This window comes from Vigna angularis, chromosome 10 (genome assembly GCF_016808095.1).
Source record: "Vigna angularis cultivar LongXiaoDou No.4 chromosome 10, ASM1680809v1, whole genome shotgun sequence".
Classification (NCBI taxonomy): domain Eukaryota; kingdom Viridiplantae; phylum Streptophyta; class Magnoliopsida; order Fabales; family Fabaceae; genus Vigna; species Vigna angularis.
The window spans coordinates 1,831,375-1,856,758 of record NC_068979.1 but is presented as its reverse complement, the minus strand read 5'-3'; the positions used below and the strand labels follow the sequence as shown (position 1 = coordinate 1,856,758).

General features: G+C 30.0%; 3 protein-coding genes across 6 annotated transcripts; 1 reads left to right on the top strand and 2 right to left on the bottom strand.

Annotated features, from left to right (window-relative positions):
• Positions 1-2,148: 2,148 nt before the first annotated feature.
• Positions 2,149-4,925, top strand: LOC108320333 (protein SEH1). Its single transcript, XM_017551719.2, has 8 exons — positions 2,149-2,378; positions 2,596-2,707; positions 3,010-3,110; positions 3,289-3,366; positions 3,462-3,617; positions 3,880-3,992; positions 4,264-4,390; positions 4,535-4,925. Exons 1-8 carry the CDS (start codon positions 2,217-2,219, stop codon positions 4,664-4,666), a joined length of 981 nt encoding a protein of 326 aa, XP_017407208.1. The 5' UTR covers positions 2,149-2,216; the 3' UTR covers positions 4,667-4,925.
• LOC108320327 (probable WRKY transcription factor 41) lies at positions 4,607-7,284 on the bottom strand. 3 transcript variants are annotated; one of them, XM_052869391.1, is made up of 5 exons: positions 6,889-7,284; positions 6,672-6,800; positions 5,747-6,591; positions 5,563-5,613; positions 4,607-5,355 (listed from the first exon to the last, which is right to left on the bottom strand). In XM_052869391.1, exons 1-3 carry the CDS (start codon positions 7,194-7,196, stop codon positions 5,976-5,978), a joined length of 1,053 nt encoding a protein of 350 aa, XP_052725351.1. In that variant the 5' UTR covers positions 7,197-7,284; the 3' UTR covers positions 4,607-5,355; positions 5,563-5,613; positions 5,747-5,975. The 3 variants fall into 3 exon arrangements, with proteins under 3 accessions (XP_052725351.1, XP_052725350.1, XP_052725352.1); XM_052869390.1 differs by having other exon boundaries at positions 5,563-6,591; XM_052869392.1 differs by having other exon boundaries at positions 4,607-5,262; positions 5,563-6,591.
• Positions 7,285-13,779: 6,495 nt separating this feature from the next.
• LOC108320349 (MYB-like transcription factor ETC3) lies at positions 13,780-16,667 on the bottom strand. 2 transcript variants are annotated; one of them, XM_017551738.2, is made up of 3 exons: positions 16,483-16,667; positions 16,307-16,391; positions 13,780-14,378 (listed from the first exon to the last, which is right to left on the bottom strand). In XM_017551738.2, the coding sequence occupies exons 1-3, from the start codon at positions 16,511-16,513 to the stop codon at positions 14,255-14,257; spliced, it is 240 nt and encodes a 79-aa protein (XP_017407227.1). In that variant the 5' UTR covers positions 16,514-16,667; the 3' UTR covers positions 13,780-14,254. The 2 variants fall into 2 exon arrangements, with proteins under 2 accessions (XP_017407227.1, XP_017407226.1); XM_017551737.2 differs by having other exon boundaries at positions 16,307-16,394; positions 16,483-16,664.
• Positions 16,668-25,384: the final 8,717 nt, after the last annotated feature.

The window sequence follows — 25,384 nt, the reverse complement described above, 5'->3', positions numbered from 1 at the left end:
GTTATTTTTTTGTTTTTAAATTAAATGACTAAATACTTTTAATTTTCACTATATTTTTTAATTTACTTTGTATAATGTTTGTACACAATTTAAAAAATGTGAGAAAACGAGAAAGTAAGATATGTAAAAATATTAGTTAATATTACATATATTATGAATTAATTAAGTGGGACAGGGATGGCCATGATAGAGTGCTTGGGTAACACATAGTGATTATTGAGAGTAGGTTCGTTATAAATTGAGTTGCAGTGACTACCTGGCAACATTCATGTGGGACCAGCTGCAAAAAATATTTTATATAAAACTAATTCATTTTTTTATTATATATGTAAGTTTTATTGTTAACATTTAATTACTTCTTATCATTTTTATAATTTTTCTTGTATATATTAATTTAATTAATTTATATATTTTATTAACTCTAACTTATAATATAAGACAAATATTTTAAAAATGCGACACACATAGACAATACTAACTGTATCTATTAAAACATAACAATTATAAAGAAAAAAAAAATGAAAATAAGGAATATGGAAGAAAAAAAAATTATTTTGATTAATTTCCATTATTTGGTTTACTCAAACCAAAATGATTAAATAACGTTCAGGTTTTTGAAAATGTAAAACATTTTCACGTTAATTTTTTAAACAGGAAGTTTTTAAAAGTTTTATGAAATAGGTGTATATTATAAAAGAAAAAGTTTGTGAATGTGATTAAATATTATTTTAATTTAAAACGTGAAAAATGTTATTATTTAAATCTTGTTTTAAAAATAAACTCATCAATATAAATATATATACATGCATCATATGGACTATTTTTTTTATAATTTTTTTCTTACTTATACAACCATTTATTTGGTTGGTTTGCATTGTTTGTCTCGTCTCTTTAGACTTGAATGAGCTCACATGATTCATGTTGTGTTAGAGGAACATGCTTTAACTTCTTTTGCTTCATTATTTTCTTTATTATATTATTTTCCTTTCATCCCTTCACAGTATACAATAAAAAACAACAATAGTATCTTGTTTTAAATATATATTTAAGCTAAGTTTAATAACTTTTTGTCTCATTATCATGATTATTTTTTCTTAATTTTGTTTTACTATTTAAACATTTTCAGTGTGCTCAATCCTTTTTGTTTACCAAATTAAGTATCGGTCATTTCTAACATATTGATATATCATACCATTACAGCAATTATACTAACATTCCTTATTCATGTCAAGTCAATTAGTCAACTTTAATTAAGGACATCTTATTTAGTACTCCTGTCGCATATCACCATACTAACATTATCATTGAATTCCACAAAATAAATTATATTTACTTCTATTTAATTGACTGCCTTGGTACATATTACGTTGATACTACGAATCATAAATAAATAAATAAAAATAGAGAAATTTCAAACAACAATTATAGTAGAAAGATTGTTTTTTACTTTTCTTTAAAATACGTAAAGATGACACTGAAAGAAAACAAGATTATAAATAAAAAATAGTATTTAGCCTATATGTTTTTTAGTCTCTGCGTACAAGAACGAGTGAAAACTAAATAAAATATAAATGGATTAAAAATGTTTTCTTTTCTTCTTAATTTTAAGTGAAAATAAAATTAGTTTCCTTTCAAATTTTAGATTAATTTTATCTCTCATTTTTATAATTACGTAAAATTAGACTTAAAATCAATTTCTTAACCTGATATTAAAGGTTAAAGTTTATCATAACGTTACTATCAGAATACACATTAGTATTTAGTTTCACATTCGATATCGACATAAGATAATATATTGAAAGTTTCGTATCAACTAAAGATAAAATAGATTTATAATATATAAGTGAATACAAATATCATTTTACACTGATTTTGTGAGATTGAATCAAATTTAAAATCAACTCCTTATTATTATTTTTAATTAAATTTTATTAAATTTATTTAAATTTTCAAACATTTCTCAACTAACATAAAAAAAATGGGTGAAATAAGATAAAAAAATTAAATGTTATGATGCAAAATAAACTTAATAAAATATAATTTTTATTTAAAACTAAGAAAAAAAAATTTAATCTATTAAAAATTAAAACATGTGAGATTACAACCTTAATGGGGAAAAGAAATACTCGGTATTATACTTTATTTACTTCTAAAACCCCGGAAACAGGTTTTTATGTTTGGGCAGTTTCAGATCACCTTTCTTCAGTGAAAGAAACATGGCGAAGGAAATTTTGACTCTTGATAATGCGACCACCTGCACATCTTGGAACCTTTCCGGTACCAGACTCGCTGCTGCTTCCGCTGATGGCACACTTTCAATCTTCGATTCCCGCGATCCATCTTCTTCTTCCTCCCTCCGCTCTACTTTCAAATCTAGGGTTCGTCTTCTATTTTCTTTCCTATTTTTCCTTTTACTCTTATTCAATCTGTAATTCGGACTAGATTAAGTTTTACTAAAACGCTAATGAATTAATAAATCGTGAGTTTTATGAGTATATGTTGTTATATATTATTGTTATTTACAAACAGACTTTGTAGGATAATTGTTCACTTTAACATGGTCATTCCTTATTGTTCTCTCTGTGGTTTCTTAAGGTTCTCGAAGGAAAGATCGTGAAGATTGTTTGGGTTCCGCCAGAGTACGGTGATGCAGTCGCGTGTATTTCCGCCCATGGAATTGTGTCATTGTGGGAGGAGGTTGCAGAAGGTATCATTGATTGGTTTTTTGTTAGAGTTGAATCAATGTGCTTCTTATGGCAAGCATTCAATGGCTTAAGCTTTGGAACCAAGTTGAGCACTAACTATTAAATTTCTTGTTGGAAAATAGGATCTGGTTGGAATTTTTTACGGCATGCTGTGTTTATTGTTTAGTGGGTAGTTTTGCATATTCCTTACGACTTAGTTTTAAATCCAGTTTTTTAGTTTTCGTCAACAGGTTTTTTTCATTCAATGTGTTACTTTGTGGAATCTTGTTCGGTTAATTTTGAAATTCTGAAAGTCGATATGTAGATTCGCAGTCTCTTCAGTGGAAGATGTGCAAAAGCTTTGGAGACAGTTCAAGCAAAGTCCTTGATGTTCAATTCGGGATCTCTTCGACTAGTTTGAAAATGGTTAGTTATATGGCTAGTACAATGTCATTGATATTTATTTTGGAACTATGCTTTTTTCTATTTCTGCTGACTACATTGTGCGTACATTATTATTTAACATAAAATCCCTTACGCATTATAGCTAGTTTAGTAATTATTTTTTCATTGATTAATTATTATTATTCTATTAACATTTTAGGTTGCAGCATATTCAGATGGCAATATAAGAGTTTTTGAGCTCTTGAACCCCTTAGAACTGAGAAACTGGCAGCTTCAGGTGAAACTAAATATTCAAATATAATTATACCTTTCCTCACAGTAACAAAATGAGGTACTAAATATTCTTTTTCTTTTTTTCGTCTCACATTTTAGGCTGAATTTCAAAATGTTATCGAGTCGGTGTCTGCATTTGGAAAGGCTTCGTGCCTCTCTGCATCCATATCTTGGAATCTACAAAAGGGTGCAAGCCAGGAATCAAGCTTCCTTGTAGGTTTTAATTCAAATACATCAGAGCTTAATTCTTCCAAGGTAACTCTAGTCTAGAATTCCGCCCTGTTATTTTATTGATTTCAGTTCTGTTATCTATATTTTTTCATGGTATGATTATTGCACTCTAGAATTTTCGTCTCCACTTTTCTGAACTGTGGATAACCTTGCAATAGATGCAAACTGTGAGCCTGTGACAATGGGCAAGAGTTCAGTATTGCAGCAGAAGCACATTCCACATCTTTCTTCTATTAGGTTTTGGGGGAGGATTATGTCTTTGACTTGAGATGTTTATTTTCCTCAGGTATGGGAATTTGATCAGGCTCATCAAAGATGGCTTCCGGTAGCAGAATTGGCACTGCCTGAAGACAAGGGTGATCAGGTTTATGCTGTTGCATGGGCACCAAATATTGGCAGGTAATATGTGCAAAAGTTTAGAAAAATGTTAGTTACATTTATTGGCTGGGACTTCTTCGTACAACCTGATTGACAACAACTGTTTGGATAGGTTGATAGTCATGATCTCCTGTAGTCAACTATCACGAGGATGTTTGTTATTCTACTAGGCTCGGTCTGTGCTTGTGTCTATCTACCACCTTTGTCTTTGGGTTGTCAAAGAAATGTGAAAGATCCTTTTCTGTTATATAATTATTTGCATATATCAGTAATTGGTATGATTCTTATGTAGACCGTATGAGATCATAGCGGTTGCAACTCACAAAGGACTTGCAATATGGCATCTTGGATTGAACCCTGACCATGATGGAAGACTCCCGGTAGACCGAGTTGCACTACTGTCAGGTCACCAGGGCATGGTATATGAATGACTTTAAATTTGTCTTTATTTTATATGTCCCCTTCTACTCTTCAATTTGTATTTAAGAGATGATGTGGATGTTGAACTTAGCTTCTGATGGGTTTATACGACAATCTGTTGCTTACTGTCATATGTTACTTAGGTGTGGCAAATGGAATGGGATATGAGTGGAATGACGTTGGCTACTACAGGGCAAGATGGAATGGTCCGATTATGGCAGTCTAATCTCAATGGCGTTTGGCATCAGCAAGCTGCATTTGAACCCACTTCGTAGCCACTAGAGCAGTTAAACGCATCCGTTTTACGTGAAAATGAATCTCAAATTTTTGTTCTGTAGAGAAGATTAAAATGCCCAGTCTACTTTTGAACGGCGATCGATAATTTAAACCGCATTCAGTTTGTGAAGTAGCAGGTGACATGGGTTCCCATTTTTTGTTTTTGTTTTTGGCACACCCAGAAGTAACTATTAAATATTTCTGTTGTAATTTAGGTGGACGACATTTATCCTGTTAGATGAAAGATCTTTCAACTAATTATCATGCTTTTTGTACAAATCACATTATTGCTTTCTAGTAGCTACAGATAAAATTTTCCTTAATGCAGTAGTGTAAAAACACTTGTTAATTGTTGATCAAAAGGATCAATCGATTTCTTTTTATCGTCCCTTTAGATCGAATGCAACAGAATGTAAAAATATTCTTTATAAAATTTAGACAAAGTTAAGGGCTGTGGAATTTAAGCTCCGTCTTTGGTCACCGGATGTTCAGAAAGCTCAACCCAAGAGAGATGTTACTCCAATTGCAGTCATTTGGGCCTCGCATTACCCAGGCCTACACCCATCGTTTTTTTGGGCCCATAAACACAAAGTTCCTGCGACTCAATCATGGGAAAGCTTGACTACAGAAACATGTGTGGAAGAATATCTGAAATGTCAATTATTACTTGGCTGCTTCCTCTGTGAACCTGTTGTTACTTAAATTATTTGTCTTTTAAGGTAAATAATACACATGTTTTATGAAAACAAATTCATTATATTAATTCATGATATAATCATTTTTGTTTACTAAAATTAATAATTAATTTATTTACTGTGAGTATTATTATTAAAGATATATTCTAAATTTGAGACACATTTTTAAAATGACAAAGTAAATTAGAGAATGAAAGTACCTTCTTAACCCTCAACGGTAAGCCTTGGATTTGTCTGGGTCATCCCCGATTCTGTAACATGCATTATAGCGAATTCAGACGATGTTAGCTGAAGTCAGCTTAAAATGAATTTTTGAGTCCTGAAAAAGTTTTTTTTGAAGAAATTCGTCATCACTAACTCGTTAATAATTTAATAGAAAATCACCAATTCACTTTGAAAACAATCTTTTGATAGAGAAGGTTGGTCCCAACATTTTCGGCAGTCCCTTTCACACTAGAAGGTCGCTTCTTTGAACATTAACATGAACAAAAAAACACCGGCGTTTATTAGTGCTGTCTGGAGTCTAATGCATCATCGTACTGTCGTTTTTTCGTTTCTTCAAATGTAACAATAATTTCGACAAACACTATGAAATTAATTTTCTCAAGTGCACTTAGGATGAACCCCCAGGCATTGAAGGGCAATTTGCACCAATTCCCACTGCATCGAGTGAGAAATTGAAGTCAAAATTTGGAGAATTGATGGTTGATGCATCAGCTAAAACGATCCCGGCAGCATCAGAATCAGGGCACGGCTTGTCAAAGACCCTGTCGAATTCATCATGTAAATGGAAAGACGGAGACACAAGATAATTTGATTCAAGTGTGTTCGGAGAGAAGAAGGACGTCTGGGAAATGGTGCTGCAGAAGGGATCATTCTCCAGTACGAAGGAAGGAAGAAACGTGTGGTGGTTATCTTGTGGCATGCATCCAAACGAAGGGAATGGATGTGGCGTCATGTTATCCGTTTCCACAGTCAACGTGTTTGCGTCGTTTGTAACTCTTTCTCCCGATGACTGTGCATGATGAAACTGAACGTCACTGTCACAACCTTGCGATTTCTCTTCTGTGTCTGCTAATTTTAATGGCAGAACGGCATAGTTTCCCTGAGAACAGACGTGGCTTCCTCGGTAACTTATGTCAAAGACATTGGTGTCTTCTTCCGATCTCTGCACTTGCTTGGTGGCGAAGCAGCCCTTAGATTTTTGGAATGTGCACCTGTAGTAGCTTCTGCAAATGTAACAATCCGTTGTTAATTGTTTGATCAGTGACCAATGAATTTCTTAGAGACAAATTTAAAAAAATTTCACCTGGGATATTTTGCATTGAGGATGTTTTTCTGTCCATATTTTCTCCAGCTGTAATCATCTTGCAGAGGTTCTTCAACCCCATTCTGGATCTTCACTCTAACCTGTTCCGTCCATTTGGGCATCTTCTTTCTGCAGTGAAATTCCCACCAGTGTTAGAACAAATAGAAATAACAAACCTACGTTAGAAGGGATTGTCTTGTGCTGCTAAAATTTGTACCTTTTCTTTGAATTTTGTTTAAGTTCTTGATGATCCTTGAGGGCACCTTCGTAGTGATCTTTGGGAGGAAACTGTGGTGAGGAAGTTTGAGTTGGTTGATGCATGGTTTCTGAATTTGAAAACGGTGCATTTTGTTTCAGAATAAGCAAAGCCTTGTCGTAAGAAGACAATATACTCTGCAGTAGTGAGTCCCTAGTGTGAATCGAAGAGGGTATATTGAAGTTTTCCTTCAACTTTATTGCTATCTGCAACCCCTGAATTAGCTCACTCACGAGAGCTTTCTGCTCCCAACTCTTTTCACTTTCCATTTTACTCTATCTAACTATTGAAATGGCAACTAAGTTTTGAAGTTTAAACTGATTTGTTGGGACAGAGAATTGAAATGGCAAAAGCTTAGTGAGAGGAGGGTTTATGGTGAATGATGAAGCAAAGGAATGGGTGCTATTTAATTGTTAAATGTAAGTAATGTATGAAAATCAGTCAAAGTTTGACTGAGAAAATGAGTTTGAGTTGAGACTGATATTTTGTTAGTGAACAATAGAATGCTGACCAAGTCCAGTACACGTCAGCTTGATAATAAGTTTCTGATGATGATGATAAACCATTGGTTCCTAATTTACCATTTGTTTAAAATGTTTTCGGATAGAAGATTCTTTGAGGATACATATAAGGGATGAGAAAAATTTAAGGTAAATAATTAATACATGTGAATATTTATTAATAATAAATATTTTAACACTTATTTAAAAATAAGTTAAATATATATATATATATATATATATATATATATATATCAATTATTTAAAAAAAAATTAAAACTTAATTTGTCTTGATTAAAAATTAAATTTAAATTAAATTAAAATTGTATTTCATTAAATTGAATTTATATTTTATTTTTTATAAATACTCATAAATATTTTTTAAAAGATAACCTACTATTAATAAAATGAATAATAAATAAATTTTTTTATTTCAGATTGAATAACTAATAAATACTATTGATACGACCTGATCCTTACCTATAACCAAACATTAATTCAATCTGATAGTGACCAAATGAAAAAGGAAAGAAATGGAATAAGAATAAATTCACATCCTTTTGCTGTAGAACTTGTGGAAGGATTAAGAATTATAGTGTGAAAAAGAGAATTAATATTGAAATGATAAAGACGCCTATGTATACTCCGCGCAAGTTTTGACTAAAAAAATACTTTTATTTCATTTTTTATCCCTTTCACTTCTAGAAGAATACATTATATTCCTTATTGGTCTATTATTTGTTTTAAGTTTAGATAATTATGTAGGAAATACTATAAGTTATAAAAAATTATATTGTTACGGAATAATTAATAGAAAAAACTGAAAATACTAAAACAAAACATGTTAAAATGATAGAAAATTACAACAAAGAGAATTGAGGAGTAAAGTATATTTATTAGTAATAATTTTCACTACTCGTTTGGAATTGTTACTAAAACTAATCATCAATTCTGATATTATTGATAAATTTTTTAAGAGAAAAATTTATTGAAGTTTCAACCATATTAATGAAACTCAAACCAAACAAAATAAGAGATCATAAGAAGAGATAGGATTTGCTGCCTCTAATCGCTTTTTTTACCTATACGAATAAATGGATTTTTGTATGCACAGTGAGATGTAATTATGATTTGAAACTAGCCATGTGAAAATTACCAGACACAAACAAGACAAAGTTCAATGTAACTAGTTTAATACTTCCTGCAACCATCCAAAAAGCAAACCAAGTTAATTCTTTTGTGGATGACACGTCAACCATTTACAGAAAACAAGATTTCTGATATTTGCTATCTTGCTAAGCCATCCAAATTCTTCTCTTGTGATTCCTTTTACTTCACGTGTTTTTGAATTTAAGAACTCCATGTTGACCAATCTATTCATGGACATTAATGTTTAGCGATCTTGTTTTATTGAATATTTTCATAATTTAGCGATCATTTGGTTTTAATAATTTTTATTAATATTATTGTATTCATCTTCGCATTTGTTTTAAATCATGAATTTTATTCTAGTTTGATGGTGATAAAATTCTTACATACTTCAATTTTTATCTATTGTTATCGAAATCTCATTTATACGAACTTCTTTAATCTTGATTTAGAGTTGATCGAAATCTTATTTATCAATATAAAGTCCTTCAATCTTATGCAATAAAACTTGTTTATAATCCTATCTATGGTGCAAAGATAAGTTAGAATCCTACATATAGTTAGAAGGTTTAAGAAATTTAAATCAAACTTAAGGATAACACTTTATTATATACTAATAATATAATTTATATTATAAGTTTATTTTAAATTTTTTAAATTTTTTTATTTTTTTCAAAGACCTAAACAATTAATACTAAAAGACATTTTTTTTAGACATTATTTTATTTTGTTGTAGGAGACCTAAAACAAATTAGTACTAAAAAACTTTTGACACATTTTTTTAGGCCTAAAACAATGACTTTATCCGTTTGGACCTTGAGTCAGTTTGATTATGGTCGAAATCTTACTTATCATTGCATCTTCCAAAACCATATCACAGATAAGTGTGAAATATTCTCACTTAAGATAGACCATAATGACATTTTATTATCTAATTGAATCTGGTTTAAACAACAATATAATAATGTAATGTTATGATTAATTGTTATGTTACATATAAATGTAGATAAATATTAGAATGATTATGAGTAAAATACATATATAATACATGAATATTCTGTCAAGCTTGCCAAAATTCAGGTGAATTCTTGTTTGAATGTATTTATCATTTATAAACAGTTATGGAATGAAGGCAAAGTTTATTGCAATCATAAAACAGAATGAATATGCATGCCTTGTGTAAGATCCATAGAAAAATATAAAAAAAATTCTATCTTACTTTATTTTCTGGTTGTGATCCTAAATATTTAAGTGTAGTATGTATTGGTTTGTAGAAAGTATTGAGAAAGTGAATAAAAATTAGTTAATATTAGTTTTTATACTTAATTTTCGAAATTTATATGAAATAAGGCTTAAGAAACATTGTTTGCATTAAATTATCAACAAATTTGAAATGGTGTAGTGGTCTGTGTATATATATTGATGTTAGAGAACATGAGTTCGATTCTTATCAAGACTCTTCTTAGCTTTACAATTTTCATTTTTTTTATAATTGGTTGACATGTGTGGCCCACATGATGTAGGAAAGAGAAAAAAAAAAAAAGAAATGTTGATCTTGTGAACGTGAATTATGCAGAAGGGGTTGTTCTTCTTTGTTTTTTTTTTCTTTTCTTTCTTGTTTCTTCCATGCATAGTTAGATCTAGAAAAAAATTAAAGTGAGAGTAAGTTAGAATTTTTTTGTAACTCTAGGAATGGTTATTCACGGAGAAGGTAGTGTATTTGTTTTTTTTCCTCCTTTAATAGTTTGGTATTATGTGCTTTTGCATGGGATTGGAGAGGTGGTTTTGTGAAAAAACAAAACCCGTGTCTGATGTGTTTGGGTTTGTAGTGAGCAAAGAAATATTTGCAAAGACTTTGGAGGCATAGGAGGGACTCACCTTATTGTTGTTTTGTTGTGGACATTATTTTTTTTTAGTCTGAAGTTGATTAGAAAAGAGAGGAGGAGGGGCTTTTAAATTAGCTTAATTGGTGAGTCAGAGAAAAATATTTTGCTACTATTCTTACAAAAAAAAAACAGAACACTAGTAAGAGAGGTGTAGAGACTTTGTTCTTCTACTCTTAGTGGAGTTTCAAAGAGGATCCAAGAGGGTGGAGTGACTTTGGGGTACATCAAGAGGAGAGAAGCTTGTGGTCATTTCATTAACATCAAAGAAAACTCTAGAAAATTTCTACAACAAGAGGTAAGGGGAGCTTGCCTTGCTTTATTTAGTTGTGATTTGGTGAATGGTGGGAATAGGTATATATTTGAAAAGGGTATAGCTTGATATATGTGTTGCATGGGGTATAACTTTGATATATGTTTTCTTGGGGTATATCATGATATATGTGTTGCATGGGGTATAACTTTGATATATGCTTTCTTGGGGTATAGCATGATATATGTGTTGCATGGAGTATAAATTTGATATATGTTTTCTTGGGGTATAGCTTGATATATGTTTTCTATGGGGTATAACTTTGATATATATTTTTCTTGGTTATAACTTGATATATGGGTTGCATGGGGTATAACTTTGACATATGTTTTCTTGGGGTATAGCTTGATATGTTTTGCATGAGGTATAGTTTTGATATATGTTTTGCATGGGGTATACCTCTTATATGTGTTTCCTTGTTATATTTGTAATTTTTCAAGTTATGTTTTTATGGTTTCCATGTGGGGTACCTTCTTACACTCTAAATCTAGAGTGTATGAGGTGTGAAAGGGTGAGTTTTCTCTTCCTTTTAGTGGAAGAAATGAGTGAGTAAGTGGGTTAGGAAGAAGACTAAGCTTAGGAAAAAAAACCAGGGGGTGTAAACTTGGTAATTTCAGAGGGTGCGCCAGAAATTTTGTTTTCTGGACACGGGGTATAAACTTAATAATTTCTGGGGGTGCACCAGAAATTCTGTTTTCTGGATAGGGGTATAAACTTGGTAATTTCAGGGGGTGCGCCAGAAAGTCTGTTTTCTGTACACGGGGTATAAACTTAATAATTTCAGGGGGTGCGCTAGAGATTCTGTTTTCTGAACACGGGATATAAACTTAATAATTTCTGGGGGTGCACCAGAAATTCTGTTTTCTGGACAGGGGGTGTAAACTTGGTAATTTCAGGGGGTGCGCCAGAAAGTCTATTTTCTGGAGACGGGGTATAAACTTAATAATTTCTAGGGGTGCATCAGAAATTCTGTTTTCTGGGCAGGGGGTGTGAACTTAGTAATTTTAGGAGGTGCGCCAGAAATTTTAATTTCTGGACAGGGATGTGAAATTAGTAAATTTTGGGGTTAAAAAGAAAAAGTATTTTAAAATATTTTTTGAGAATTGTTGGTTATTTTGTGTGGCCTATATTTCGTTGGTTTTATACATGTTATTGAGAACATGTATCAGATTGTGATCGAACGCGATTAATTAAGTTCGTTGGTAATCATATAGTAGATTAAGTTAATTTACTTGTTCTTTTGTAACAAAAGAAAAGAAAAGGTGTGAGAAATTCGATACGATTATAGATTTGAAGATCAGAAATTTGAGTATCACTTCTTCTACGTGAGAAGGTGATTGTCTCGCCCATGACTTCGGCTCGTGCTGAGTATAGTGCATTTGTACGCGTAGTACCAATGTGTTTACTCGTTAGTCCTTAAGGAGTCAGGGAAGACAGGTATGAAGTTACGATGGGAAACGATTTTCATCACCGCTATTGAGAGCAGGTTGTGATGACGAAATGTGAAGGATTGGTTTTCCCCAGAGGATAATCGATTGTTATTGAGAACAGGTGGTGAGGACGAAAATATAAAGAAAACGACATTGAATTATGAAAGGATAGATTGTGGTGATATTTTTCGCGTCAATATATGTTATTGTGATTTTTTTTGTTGTATGATCTGTGTATAATATGATATTTCTGGTTGCTCACCCTTGCATGTTGTGGTTTTGGTTTCCACCTGCAATGATCGTACTTGTACGGGAGCAGATGATATTGCAGATGTTACTGGAATGGAGTAGCTCAACGAAAGTGCTGGGAAATAAAATTTGTCTGGGATTTTCTTTAAGTTGCTATTTATCGGCGTGTTTAATTTTTATAGTTGTAAAAGACAAATAATATGTGTTTTCAATATGATGTAAGAACATATAATAAGTAATGCTTTGCTTCCGCATTTAAAAAAAAAATCTGTATTTGGACGAGAATGTTTTAAACGCTTGTAGTTTGATCTATTTTAAGTAACATCTTATTAAGGGGCGTTACACCTTGAAGTTATCCTTTGAAGTTTGCAAATTTAAGTTGTTCATAACAAGTCACATGATATTTCTTTTGAAAGACATTCTTTCATGAGTATCCTTTTGCCATTTAGATTTATATGTTGATGTATGATTATTAGAATGAATGATAATTTGTAAATTTGAAATTATTTATGATTATACATATGCCTCCTTTATGATTTAAATAATGTATATTATTATATTGATCTTAAAGTATCATTTAATTATAATTTGTAGGAAAACTTGTTACATTTGTATTTCACAGATGAATAAATGTCTTTGCAAGTTTAGAAGATGACCTCAAAGTAACATAATAAATTTTATTGTCATTTTGAGCGAAAGTATAAAATTTATATGTAATTTTTATTAAAACTAAATATATTCCGTTACAATGTACTTCTCTATCATTAATAAAGGAGATTAATAAAGAAAAATCATCTAATTAACTACTTTTTTTCCTGTATACCTTCTTATTATTATTTTTATTTAAATTACTAGTTTTAAAAATTCAAATAACTACCCATAATAAAAAAATAATCTATATAATAAAAAATTATTTAGAATAAAATTATACAATTATTTATTTTTAAAATTAATTTTAAAAAAATATTTTTATAAATTAATATCGTTTTTTATATTGGTGTTCTGAAGTGAATGTCATTTTGTGCTTATTCTTCTATTTTTATTTCGAAATATCATGTTTCTTTAACAACAACAAAATACTATAATCTTTTCGTTAAGTCTTTCTTATTCGGCAGTGTGTACAATGTTTACTTTAAAACTTTATTTAACGATTCTAATCTGGTAATCAAATTATATAGTTTTTTTTTTCTATTCTAAAATGTTTTTGGAACATTCTTAATAAAATACTTTACATTTATTTTTATTTTGTGTGTAAAGGATTTATATAGTGTGTGAGAGAAATTACGGATGATACTGATTAGGAGACATTCAAATAAAAAAATCACAAGTTGAAATTATAAATCACTTAAATTAAATTAAAGTAGTCTAATACACACCTTTTTTTTATACAAACTAAAATGCAAACTTTTTCGTAGCTTCTATGACACTGACGGAAGTTTACGATTCAAGCAGAAGGAATACAATGGGCGACACAAAAATTTCAGAACAAAATTTATTCGGTTAAATATATTTTTAAGATCTTATCAAACTTCAGATTTTTATTTTATTTGATAGTCCTTGGACTTTGATTATATTTTTAGTCTTTTATTAGGTTTTTCATCATCAATATCAGTCCTTGAAAGAGATAAAAAAAATAAACAAAAAATATTGTAACCCTTAGAAACTGATATTGATAACAAAAAATAAATAAAAGTCTAAAAATACAGAAAATATTATCTGAAATCTATAGACGTGTAAAACATATATTTAACCGAAATTTATATATTTATGAGAATTATGCCCAGAAAGATAGAAAAGAAAAAATCAAGAGTCTTTGGCTTTACTTTGATTTTTTGTAACAGAGAAAGTGTGAGTGTGTCTCATAATCCAGAATCTCTCTATCTCTTCTGCTTTACGACCCGGAATGCGACCCGCTATCAAATTCCACCTATTCAATTGCAAATTCAAATTAACATTCATGTATTTTCAATATTTTCAATATTTTCACTTAAAAGGAAAAGTATGTAACTTATAAATATTTAATCAAAGACAATCAGATAATGTTCAAACGAATTGTTTGACATTAATAATGGCCCATGACTATTACCCATTTAAATTCTTTATTATGAAACATGATAAAATTAATAAAAAAAAAGTGCAAAGATTATGCATTTTAAAAGGCTCGTGTTCAACCGGAAAATGTGTGGATGAAGAACCTACAAGAGGATAGCATCTGTCTAAATATTAATAAATTATTCGAGAAAAAATTTATGTTTCTGATAAATCTAACTTAATTTTGCCAATATTTAAAATTTATGAAATTCACTAGTTTTTTTTGCAGTATTTTCAATGAGATAAAAAGGTACAAATAAATAACATGGAAGATTAAAAAAACTTAAAGAAATAAGACAAAAAAACACCCTAGGATATAACAAATAACAAAAGCTACAAAGAATACAAATTTAAGTACTTAACTCATTGTATATATCTATTTTTAAAAGTGATTTTGAAATAATAAAACAAGATTAACAAACATGACTTGTTTCAAAGGTAATTTTCAACGAAAAGGATTAAAAAAAAGACAAGGAAGAAGGGGAAACAATATGGTCGGTATCGTGCTTAAAAGTGTTTTATTTTATTTAAGAAAACACAGAATCATGAATATAAAATGTAAAATAACTTAATTATCTAATATTTATTTATTCACGATATTTGTTATTCTATTTACAATATAAAAAATATCTCTTTTCTCTGTTTTTCCTTACCACACAATTTAAAAATTGTCTCACTTTTATGTTAATTTTTCTTTCTTTCCACTTTCATTATTAACATCTTGAAGGGTAGAGATAAAGAAAACTACAGAGACGAACTGATAAAATAAAAATTAAACTTGTCTGATCAAGGAAATAAAGAAAATAAAGATAAAAAATATTTTAAAATAATATAATAATTCTCATTGTTTCTTAAAACTAATATTTCTCTCTCCAACACGTTAATTTCATCGTCAAGTGTGAAAAAACATCCACGAGTCCGTACTGTATACTGAATAATTTACGTCTGAACTTTTTATTGTATTCTTGTTCATAGAAAAGAAGTTAAAAAGATTATATCACAACAGAAATAAATAGTAGAAAAATAAAATTGAAAATTTAACTATATGATAGACTAGAAACAAGTAAAGAGACGAAAAGAAAATATTTTAAAAACTGTACAATCAAACTAATTTGATAAAAAGTAAAAATGAAAAAATGAAAAGACCAATATAATCTCTGTATCTCCTTTAACCAAAAAAATAAAAGTAAAAAATGATATTTTAATATAAATATATATATATATATTTCACACTATTGTTTTATTTTTTTTAAAGAAAATACAAAATTTACTCTATTATAATTATTTCACCTTGTAACGTGTTAAATAAATATAAATTTATATTACCTTATCCTTACTAATAAAAAATAATCACGATTATCTACCTTTTCCCATTTTAAAAACCAAACCAATCTTAAAGAGAAGAGTTAATAATCTGTTTTGTAATTAATTATTGGTATGTAAGCAATGATGATGCCTTTAGCCAAATAACTCATTACTACCGAATAGTCAATGTCTGCCATGAATGGCCAAACATAATGGATGAACATTCTATTTTTATAACCATTCATTCCTCTGACCTTTAAGTCAACTTATATAATCATCTACGGTTAAAATTCTATCTAGGTGCATGCCACAATCCGAATCCTGGTTAAACTACAAAGTTCTGGAAACTTCAGATGCACAGAATTAACGCAGAAACCCAAATCCTCGTTAAAGTGCAATGGAGTTTTCTGATTGTTTAAGAAAGAAAAATGCACTACAACATAAAACATGGAAGCTTACTTGTCTCCGACCAGCTTGTACATCCTATGAATCAGATCCTCTTCTTGCTCGCTCATGTGTATCACTTCCCACTCGTTGCTGCTAACTTCTGCATCGTATTAACCTTTATCAGAATTTCCGAACGAAACGCAAACACTAATTATTTACAGCATAAATTAATTCATGAAGAAAAGAACCTTCTGATGTTGTAGTTGCGGTGGTTGACATCTTCGCCTTCTCACCTTGTTACCGCTGACACGAACACGAACACGGAGAGAGGAAGAAGAACGCAGAGACTAATGCTCAGAGGAATTGAATAATTTTGTTCTTAAACTGGTCGAATATGAGAGAACTTATAGGTACCATACAATTGTACGCTGCATCTATATAATAATTATAAAAATATTTTAATAATATATATATATATATATATATATATATATATATATATATATAAGTAAACTGATGAGGCAATGGAGTTGGGAGATAAAAGGTGATGTTATAAAATGTATTAGTATTGGTACAAATACAAATGAGTGATATTTTATTGTATTCATTAATTAGCTCTGTCTCTGGTTGTGGGTCAGTCAAACTAATGTTAATTTATAAAACCTTCTAGAGGATATACACAGAGTGTATTTTTATATTACAGTTAGATAGAACGTATTGTTTAATATTTCACGATTTCCTGCATCAGTAGACAGTCCATTTTTTCAGATTTTCAACGAAGGTGTCAGATCCACGTAAAGTAAAAATATACAGATACCTCACAACACAGTGCACGTGTGAACATAAAGCAGAACAAAATTTTGGGTGACTTTATTTTTTTTTTTCTTCCGATTGAAAATATTAATTTAGTTATTTTATGTGTGAAACCATATCTAACATTTGGCATGGTCGTACCAGACTACAGGCGTTATGATTGATTTACCTCGATAAAGGGAAAAAAGACCGCAAAGAATTTCACTGACAACGAACGAACTTTCCATGGTTCGTGTCCAATGTTTGTAGGAGGAGATTGGATAATTTGTTGATGTTTTTTGTTTTGTAATTTTGATGGCAGAGGTTGAAAAGGTCGAACAGAGTGAGGTAAAAAAATGACCGCTTGGTGGATACATCACATGCTGGGAACGGCTGGTACAAAACTATCCCTCTCCCTTTATAAAATGGTGAGTTTGACTAGTAGATATCTGTATTTGTGATCAATAAATTGGAGGATAGCATTATTGATGCATGAATAATCGAAATTTTTTATTTTCATAAATAAATTATTTTTTAAATATGGACAACTCTCGTCAATAACAATAAAAGGATGACGATAAGGTGTTTTGCTATATTTCAATCAGAAATAATATATATATATATATATAGATAAATGTAAATTTAATTTTTAAACTGATTCTATTATTAGATTGTACAAGATCTAAAGTCTTTTTTAATAAATATTATATTTATTTTGTCTTTTCTTTAATTTTAGTGGTTTCTTTTTCTCTCTCTGCATGTTTATTAATGTCTTGACTATAAAAGTTAAATGATGTTGGTTTTTACTTTTTGTTTATAGTTATTGAAAGTCTCACGTCAATCATTGATAAAGTCAATTTATAATATATAAATAAGTACAAATCTCGTTTTACAAGTCGTTTTATGAGATTGAATTAAGTTTAAGAGGTTGAATTAAGTTTAAGTCCACTTTTTAACATGATATCAAAGTCAGGTTAGAGTATATCTTAATTATATTTGTTAGTTTATTGAATAGGTTGTTCTATCCTATCATATCGTTATCGGATAACCAATTAATGATTAAGTTCATTTCTCAATGCTTGCAAAAACTTTCATTATAATACTTACATATAAATGAATTATAAAAGTTACATTTGAATGAATGGTATATTAGGATAGTGGTTATTTTAAAGAAATTCAAACCCTTTTATTTACCATGAACCTTGAATGCAATTTTTGTAAGAATAAATATATTTTAACAGAATTTTTTTATAATATTTTAACACAACGCATGCATTATTTTTTTTATTATTTATTTATTTATTTATTATTATGTTTACTCACTCTAAACTCAATGAAAAATGTCATATATTTTATATTAAAATATTGTTAAAAAATCTCTATTAAAATATCATTGTCCTTTTCTATAATATTATTTTCAGATACAGTGAACTACATAAACTTATTTGTTGATAAGTATTTTGAAACTATGTAAATTACAAATTAAAAATTACAAAAGAAGAACATCTATATTTTGAAGAAGGTTTTTTTATTCACTTTGCAAGCATTTCATTAAAGTCGTTCTTTGTCAAGAATATTGAAAATATGTATTTTGTACCGATATCCTAAAAATTATATAAAAAAATAAATCACTCTAAATAAACAATTAATTATGTACCTCTATGAATTACAAATTGCTTACAAAATAAGTCAGCTTCATTTATCTTGCGCATATCTATTTTGTTGACATAATTTTTAGCGACATATGTAAAAATATACTCTTTTAGTATTGTCTGCAGAAGCAACTTTTTAAATGTAAAACGATTAGAAAGTAAATTAGAAAAAGAAAACAATTATATATACAAATTATAAACAATGAGAAGAACAAGTTATTTTGAAACCAAGTTGTTTCATCTATTTTACATGTAGTTTTTTAGAATTGGTTAATGTGTATTTTTTTTCAATGTAGAAATGTAATTTAATATATCCATTTTCATGAAATTCATAAAAAAAATATAAAAAATGTACCTATAGAAATTACAAGCTAAGTAAGTGGTTACCAAAATGGCATATAAATTAATTAAATATAAAAGTATATGGTGCTCCTTGAACTCGCATACTATAGCAATTGGATGTTGTATTTTACATTCCATTAGATTAAAACACCACTTTGTAGCTCAGTTCTTAGCTCTTGCAATATTATAGTATAATTAAAAAAAAGTCAAATTATTAAAAAAAACACTGTAATAGAAGAAGGTATAATTAATTGAAGAATGTATATTTGAAAGTTCAAATTTTGTTAAAGAAATTGATTTGAAATCTGGAGAATCGAAGAAGTATATTATTATAAAAAAGTGAGTCATTGTCGGTGACGTGGTATAGAAAGAGATGCATCCAATTAGGCTGAATGGTTGATTAACTGATTCTAGAAACTTGATTTAATATGGAATCTGATAAAAATAATGTTATGTTGTTGGTCCTTTCTTGTGTTCATAGATTCTAGAAACGCATGCTTAGACTAGACTTATCAGACCAAGCTTATCAAGCTTTTCTTACTCAATATATCACATCATTGAGGTCACTTCACCATAAATAAATAAATAATTTATACCAATCTTAAATCTAATATTTATCATAACTTATGTGCACAGAACAATTCTAACAAGATATATCATAGCAAGAGTAAAATCTCGCTAATTTCTTAAAACGGATAACGAGATTTCACAAAATATTTTAACATCATTCACATATCATCATGTGATTGGTTCAAAATTACTTTACCATTCAATAATAATAATCATAAATATCAATATTGACCAATCATAAAATGACATATAAATATTAAAATATTATCAAAAAATATTATCAAAGTATCATTACCATCTTAAAACTCATGACTAAAAACATTCAATACTCTAAAAAACAAATAAACACATATTTAGTATATTTATTTAACAAACACATTATTTTTTATTGTTGTAAATAAAACTAGAAAAAAGAATAACAATAATTAATTCTGTTATGCCCATAAACATTATACTTAACCTAATAAGTTATATTTAGTATGTCCTTAAAACAATGTAAAATGTATATAACATTAGGTATAATGATTTATGTTACAGAAAAAAAAGACAATGATATGTTAATATAAATCTTTTTATAGTATTAGTTTTTTCATAGTTAAGTTAGTACAATAATAAATTAATAAAACAATAACAGTGCATTGTATCAAAACATTGTCAAAATATATTTTTTCTAAAAAAAATCGCTTTTAAATATAAAAAGTTTCAATCATATAAAATCAGCTTTTTTACACTTTCTTCTCATTTTAATTTTCCAAACCAGTATCTTTTTTTCTATTTTCCCTTCTTTCATTTCTCTCACCCACTTTCAACTACAACTAACAAATGAAAATAAAAATTGTCATCATCACCACATTTCAGAGTATGCATAATATAGATTTTAAATCGTTGAATTTCTGGCCAACTATGATTTTAGGACTCAAGTCTGCTGAACTAATTGTCCTCCTCCACTTTTCAAATGTTCTAATTTAAGCTATTTTAATGGAATAATTATGAAATACTACCAGAAAGAGCCAGTCTAAAATAAGTAAGAAAATAATGAGATTACAAAAACATTACTGAATAACATAACTACATTGATATCTAGAGAAAACACTTTTTCTATATAATAATAGATAATGATACTTTGACAACATTTTTTTGACAACATTATCTACGTGTTATTTTGTGATTGGTCCAAAATTATTCCACAATCAATAATAATAATCATAAACACTAATATAGACCAATCACAGAATAACAATGTTAAAATGTTATCAAAAGAATGTTGTCAAATTATAGTAAATTGAATAGAATGATGTCTCCTAGGATAAAAATTGCCAGAAATATATTGCAGATATAAATTTATTAGAATAAGCTTTTTATTTTTGTTTATTTCATGAAAGCAATTGGATTTGATGTTTGGAAATATTGTTGGGAAAGAGGAAAGAAAACATAAGAAAAAGATTAAAAGGCATTTTGTTATAGGAAAGAGCAACCCAACCGTGGGAGTAGTGGTATGGTTTGACCAATTATTTTGGTGTGGAACAAAACTGCACTAACTTTTTAAGATGTAATGTTCAATTCAAATCATCAAACGAAGCTTCAACGTGGAAAGTGCTTCCTTTCCATACATACGTACCAACCTTTTATCTTTCACTCAATCAATCAAAAGAGAACATGCTTCATTCTATTGTATTGTACGAACAAAACATTTGCACAGTTAAAAAATAGATTTTAAATTTAATTTAATCTCACAAAATAATAAGATTTCTATTATAGATTAATCTTATTTTTGAGTGTAAAACTTCCAACATCGGACATTACAAAAAATCCCAAATTTCTGCATATAGTTCGTTAAATTTCTAAAATGTTTTACAATATGAAAAATAAATATATTTTGATAATTTTTCCTAAAAGTAAATAAAATGATTTTGGGAAAAATATAATTACTGGTGAAAGTGATAAAGAGAGAAATGTATGGAGGAGCGTGGCTCTTCTGAGAGTCTTGGCAAACAACTGTTAAATTGAAATTGAATTTGAATTTGAATTTGCATGGGTAGTTAGCTAGCAGGATCGTTGTTAGCATTACATATGGTAAAGTGAACATGTTTTAAGGAACTGTCGTGTCCCTAAAATAGGTTGATTATAATAAAGAATGTGATATAAATTTGAATTTTAACTATTGTTTCGGTTATGGGCTGAGTCACCAAACTCTTTCATAATTTGTCTTATTGTCGTCCGGTCTCGCTCCAAGCTCCGTTGTCTTGCTCTTCCGTCCGGGAGGGAATCTGTCAAAGATCTTTCGATGCCAAAGTCAGTATTCGTTTGGCAATTCAATAGAACAATAATAAATGTGCAGTCAATGCAACATATCTACCACTTACCTTTTACCTGTATTTATAGTTTTCGCCATGGGCTTGGGATTAGTGAAAAGTTAATCATGGCCCAATTCTAGCCCAGTGACTCTAATCACTATTTACTTTAATTATGGTTTTAACGACCCAGTTCACCTACTGTCCGGTTAAACCGATTCAGCGCTGCTCCCTTTGGACCGCTCGGTCCGTACGGTACATGGTTATTACTCACCCGAGTGAAATGATGAATGAACGAGTAGAACAGTACGCAGTGAGTGTTTATGCAAACTGTCCAGCAATGCTATGAGAGGACCAAACTCGAAGGAAAAATGAATTTTAGTGCCATGAGTGAGAGACAGCGCAGTAAAAAAGATTGAAGAAACGCCGGCGGTTAGATTGATGTCGGCGCTGCTTTCAAGATCGTCCGGTCCGTATCGATTAAGCTTTTTGTTTAAACAAGTTTATTTCATTTGATCTGATTTTAAGAAAAAAAAAAGTAGTACCTTGACTTTATCTATTTCATAAATCATTCATATATTTTCATTACAAACCTATATATTCAACTTGTTTTTTTATAAATTAAATTAAAATTTTCTGTATATATGCTTTCTAAAGGTCAGCTCCGTCTTCGAGAAGGCTAGCTTCGTCAATGCGATTGTCTTATACGTGAAACAATCATTATTGTCAATTCAAAAATAAGGTACAATTAAATATTCACCGATATTGATTAAGGAAGTTTTTCAGTACAATACATATCTTTAGAAAATAACCCCACTCACAAATCACGCGCCTCGACATTATGATTAATAGTTTGGTATTTTGCGCAACAAAATATTAATAGTTTACTTAAATTACTTTTGACAATATGATTAATACAATCATTTGGTTAAATTTTTAATTAGTGTACGAAAGAAACACGATTAAAACGAAACATTGCAATGAATACCATCAGTTGCATTTATTTTAATAAGTAAGATTGAGATGATTTGATTTGTCGAGTTAATTAAGGTTATTTTATTGTTTGTTTGTTATTATTATCCTTGAAGGTTTGTAAAGGGCAACTTATTTTATTAGTTAATTGAATGAAAAGATGTTGGAAACCACGCGAAACCCGTTATTAGTAAGATACTTAGGAGGAAGAAAGGCTTAATGACTTTTTCTTCCAATGTGTGATCTCACCATCATGATGGAAATCTGAAGGTCTTCGAATCTTGCCACTAAATTTGAAGTACCAAGATCTTGAGACCCCACTCAAACAAAGTCAACGGTTTCCAAATTCTTTTTCTATAGTTTCTGTTTTCTGTATCAATGTAAAAAAGGGCTTCTTAGAAACCTTCAAATTAAGGATAGAGGTAATTAATCACTGTATATATATAATTATAGAACCCTAAATTATTTAAAAAACATAAATAAATAAAAAAAATGGTAAAATTGTGAAGTGGTGAAGAAATTAGGGATAGAAGTTGATGGATTCCAGTCACGTGGTTGGCTTCCCTGACAGTCCGTTCATCCGCTGTCTGTTTCTATATCTCGAATTTCTGAGACTGAATCCTCATGTTTTTGTTTGAAGAATCGCCATGAGTACAGCCTTCGCCATTATCTTCTGCTTCCTTTCTTCCTTCTTCTTCTTCTTCACTTTCTCAGACGCTCGTGTTCCATTCCACATTCACTTTCACCGAACCAACTCTAATTCACTTTCCAACACTCCCAAATCTCACCAAAACCAAAACCAAAACCAATGGCAACCCGAAAACTCCAACCCCAAACCTCAACCCCTGATCAATCCGAACCCAATGCAAAAACCTAAACCTCTTCCCTTCACAGTTTCCAATTTCGACCCTCGTAATCCAAGAAATCCGTTGCCGAAGTCCTCGCGCGTCGACTCGCGGAAGCCTCGTCAACGCTCCCAAAACCCACTGCCACGTGCCGGTGTTAGACACGTGGCACGCGGCTGGACCAGATTTGGAGTAGTTGAACCCGCCTTGTTTCGCCAACGTGGCATGGAGAGGAGGTTTTCTCCCCGTGACCAACGCATGAACGACTCTAACACTGGGTTGGTCAGAAGGATCCGCAAGTTCTTGAATCGCTTCTAGATTTTATTCATCATACATTCTAAATACCATATACGCGTACGTTACGTAGTCATGTATTTATTTACGTATGTATGTATCTCTTCACTTTTTATTTTTTCTTTTCTTTTCTAAAGGCTAATTAATCATGCCTATTTCATTCATATATATATATAACACACAGGATTACGTCCCCAAATTTTTATGCTTTCAGATTCTTCAAGTCTGGATTGCCAACTACCTTGATACCGTTTTTTAATGTTTCACGAATTTGATTATTTGTCTATGAAATAAATCATTACACCATCGATTTTATTTAAAACTTGACATAATAAAACTATTTAGTAGTTTTCTAGTTATCGACTATTCGTAATTTTGGTGATGTATTTCAGTAAAGTTCAAAAACCAGAACATAAATATACAGCAGTAGTTTCATGTTTTTTTTTGTAATATATACACGTCTTCAAAATATGAAGTTAATTTTTATATAATTAATTATCAAATAATTAAGTACATTTTAAATTTATAGTTTTAAATAGAAAACACAGTATCCATCAGTTGATATTTAAAACATTAAATTGATAATAAAAAAAGTTAGCCTGTTCCAAAATTAGTAATCCGGAAGTTATTTTCAAGGATAAAATTATCATTTTTTTAAAAAATCTATGAGGTGCTGGAAGGAATTGCCTGTAAGTAATGGGGCACTCAATGCCCATTCTATTGAACCCGTTATACAAAAGTTCCACTGATGGCCCAAATACGAGAACAAGGCCTAAAGGTTCATTCAGTTCACTTAATTAAAAAGACCCAAACATAGGTAACGAAAAAAAAAACTGACAAGTTTGGTCCTCCCCGTTCAATAAATAACTATCTTTTTTTTTTTTTTTTTTTTTTGCGGAATTAAATTATCATAACTCTTATTCGAGAGGAAACTATTATTATTAAGTGTCTGCTTGCGTTAGTTTTGACAAATATAATGTGATTAATAAAGCATGTGCATAAACACGAAGAGTTTAAATTTGAAGTTGTTTTGGAGGTGGGGTGAAGTTAACTGTATGGTAGAATATCTGAAGTCGAGCGGTTGCCAACAATAAACCAAACGACCGACTAAACGATCGCCTTCATCCGGACAGTTAGCAATAGTGCCTTTATCTGGACAGCTAGCAATAGTAAACAAGTCAGGTATTAACGAGTAGTCAAACGACCGCTTCCGAGCGATCGTCAACCTCTTAGACAAAACGATTGCGTTATCGTACAAGATAATGCCAGCAAGAGAATCACCATGCACTCGTCAATATTGCCCTTGTATCGATTGTCTTAATAGCGATCGTCTTATTAGCGATCGTCTTATTAGCGATCATCTTAATAGCGGTCGTCCGTTACATAAACCAG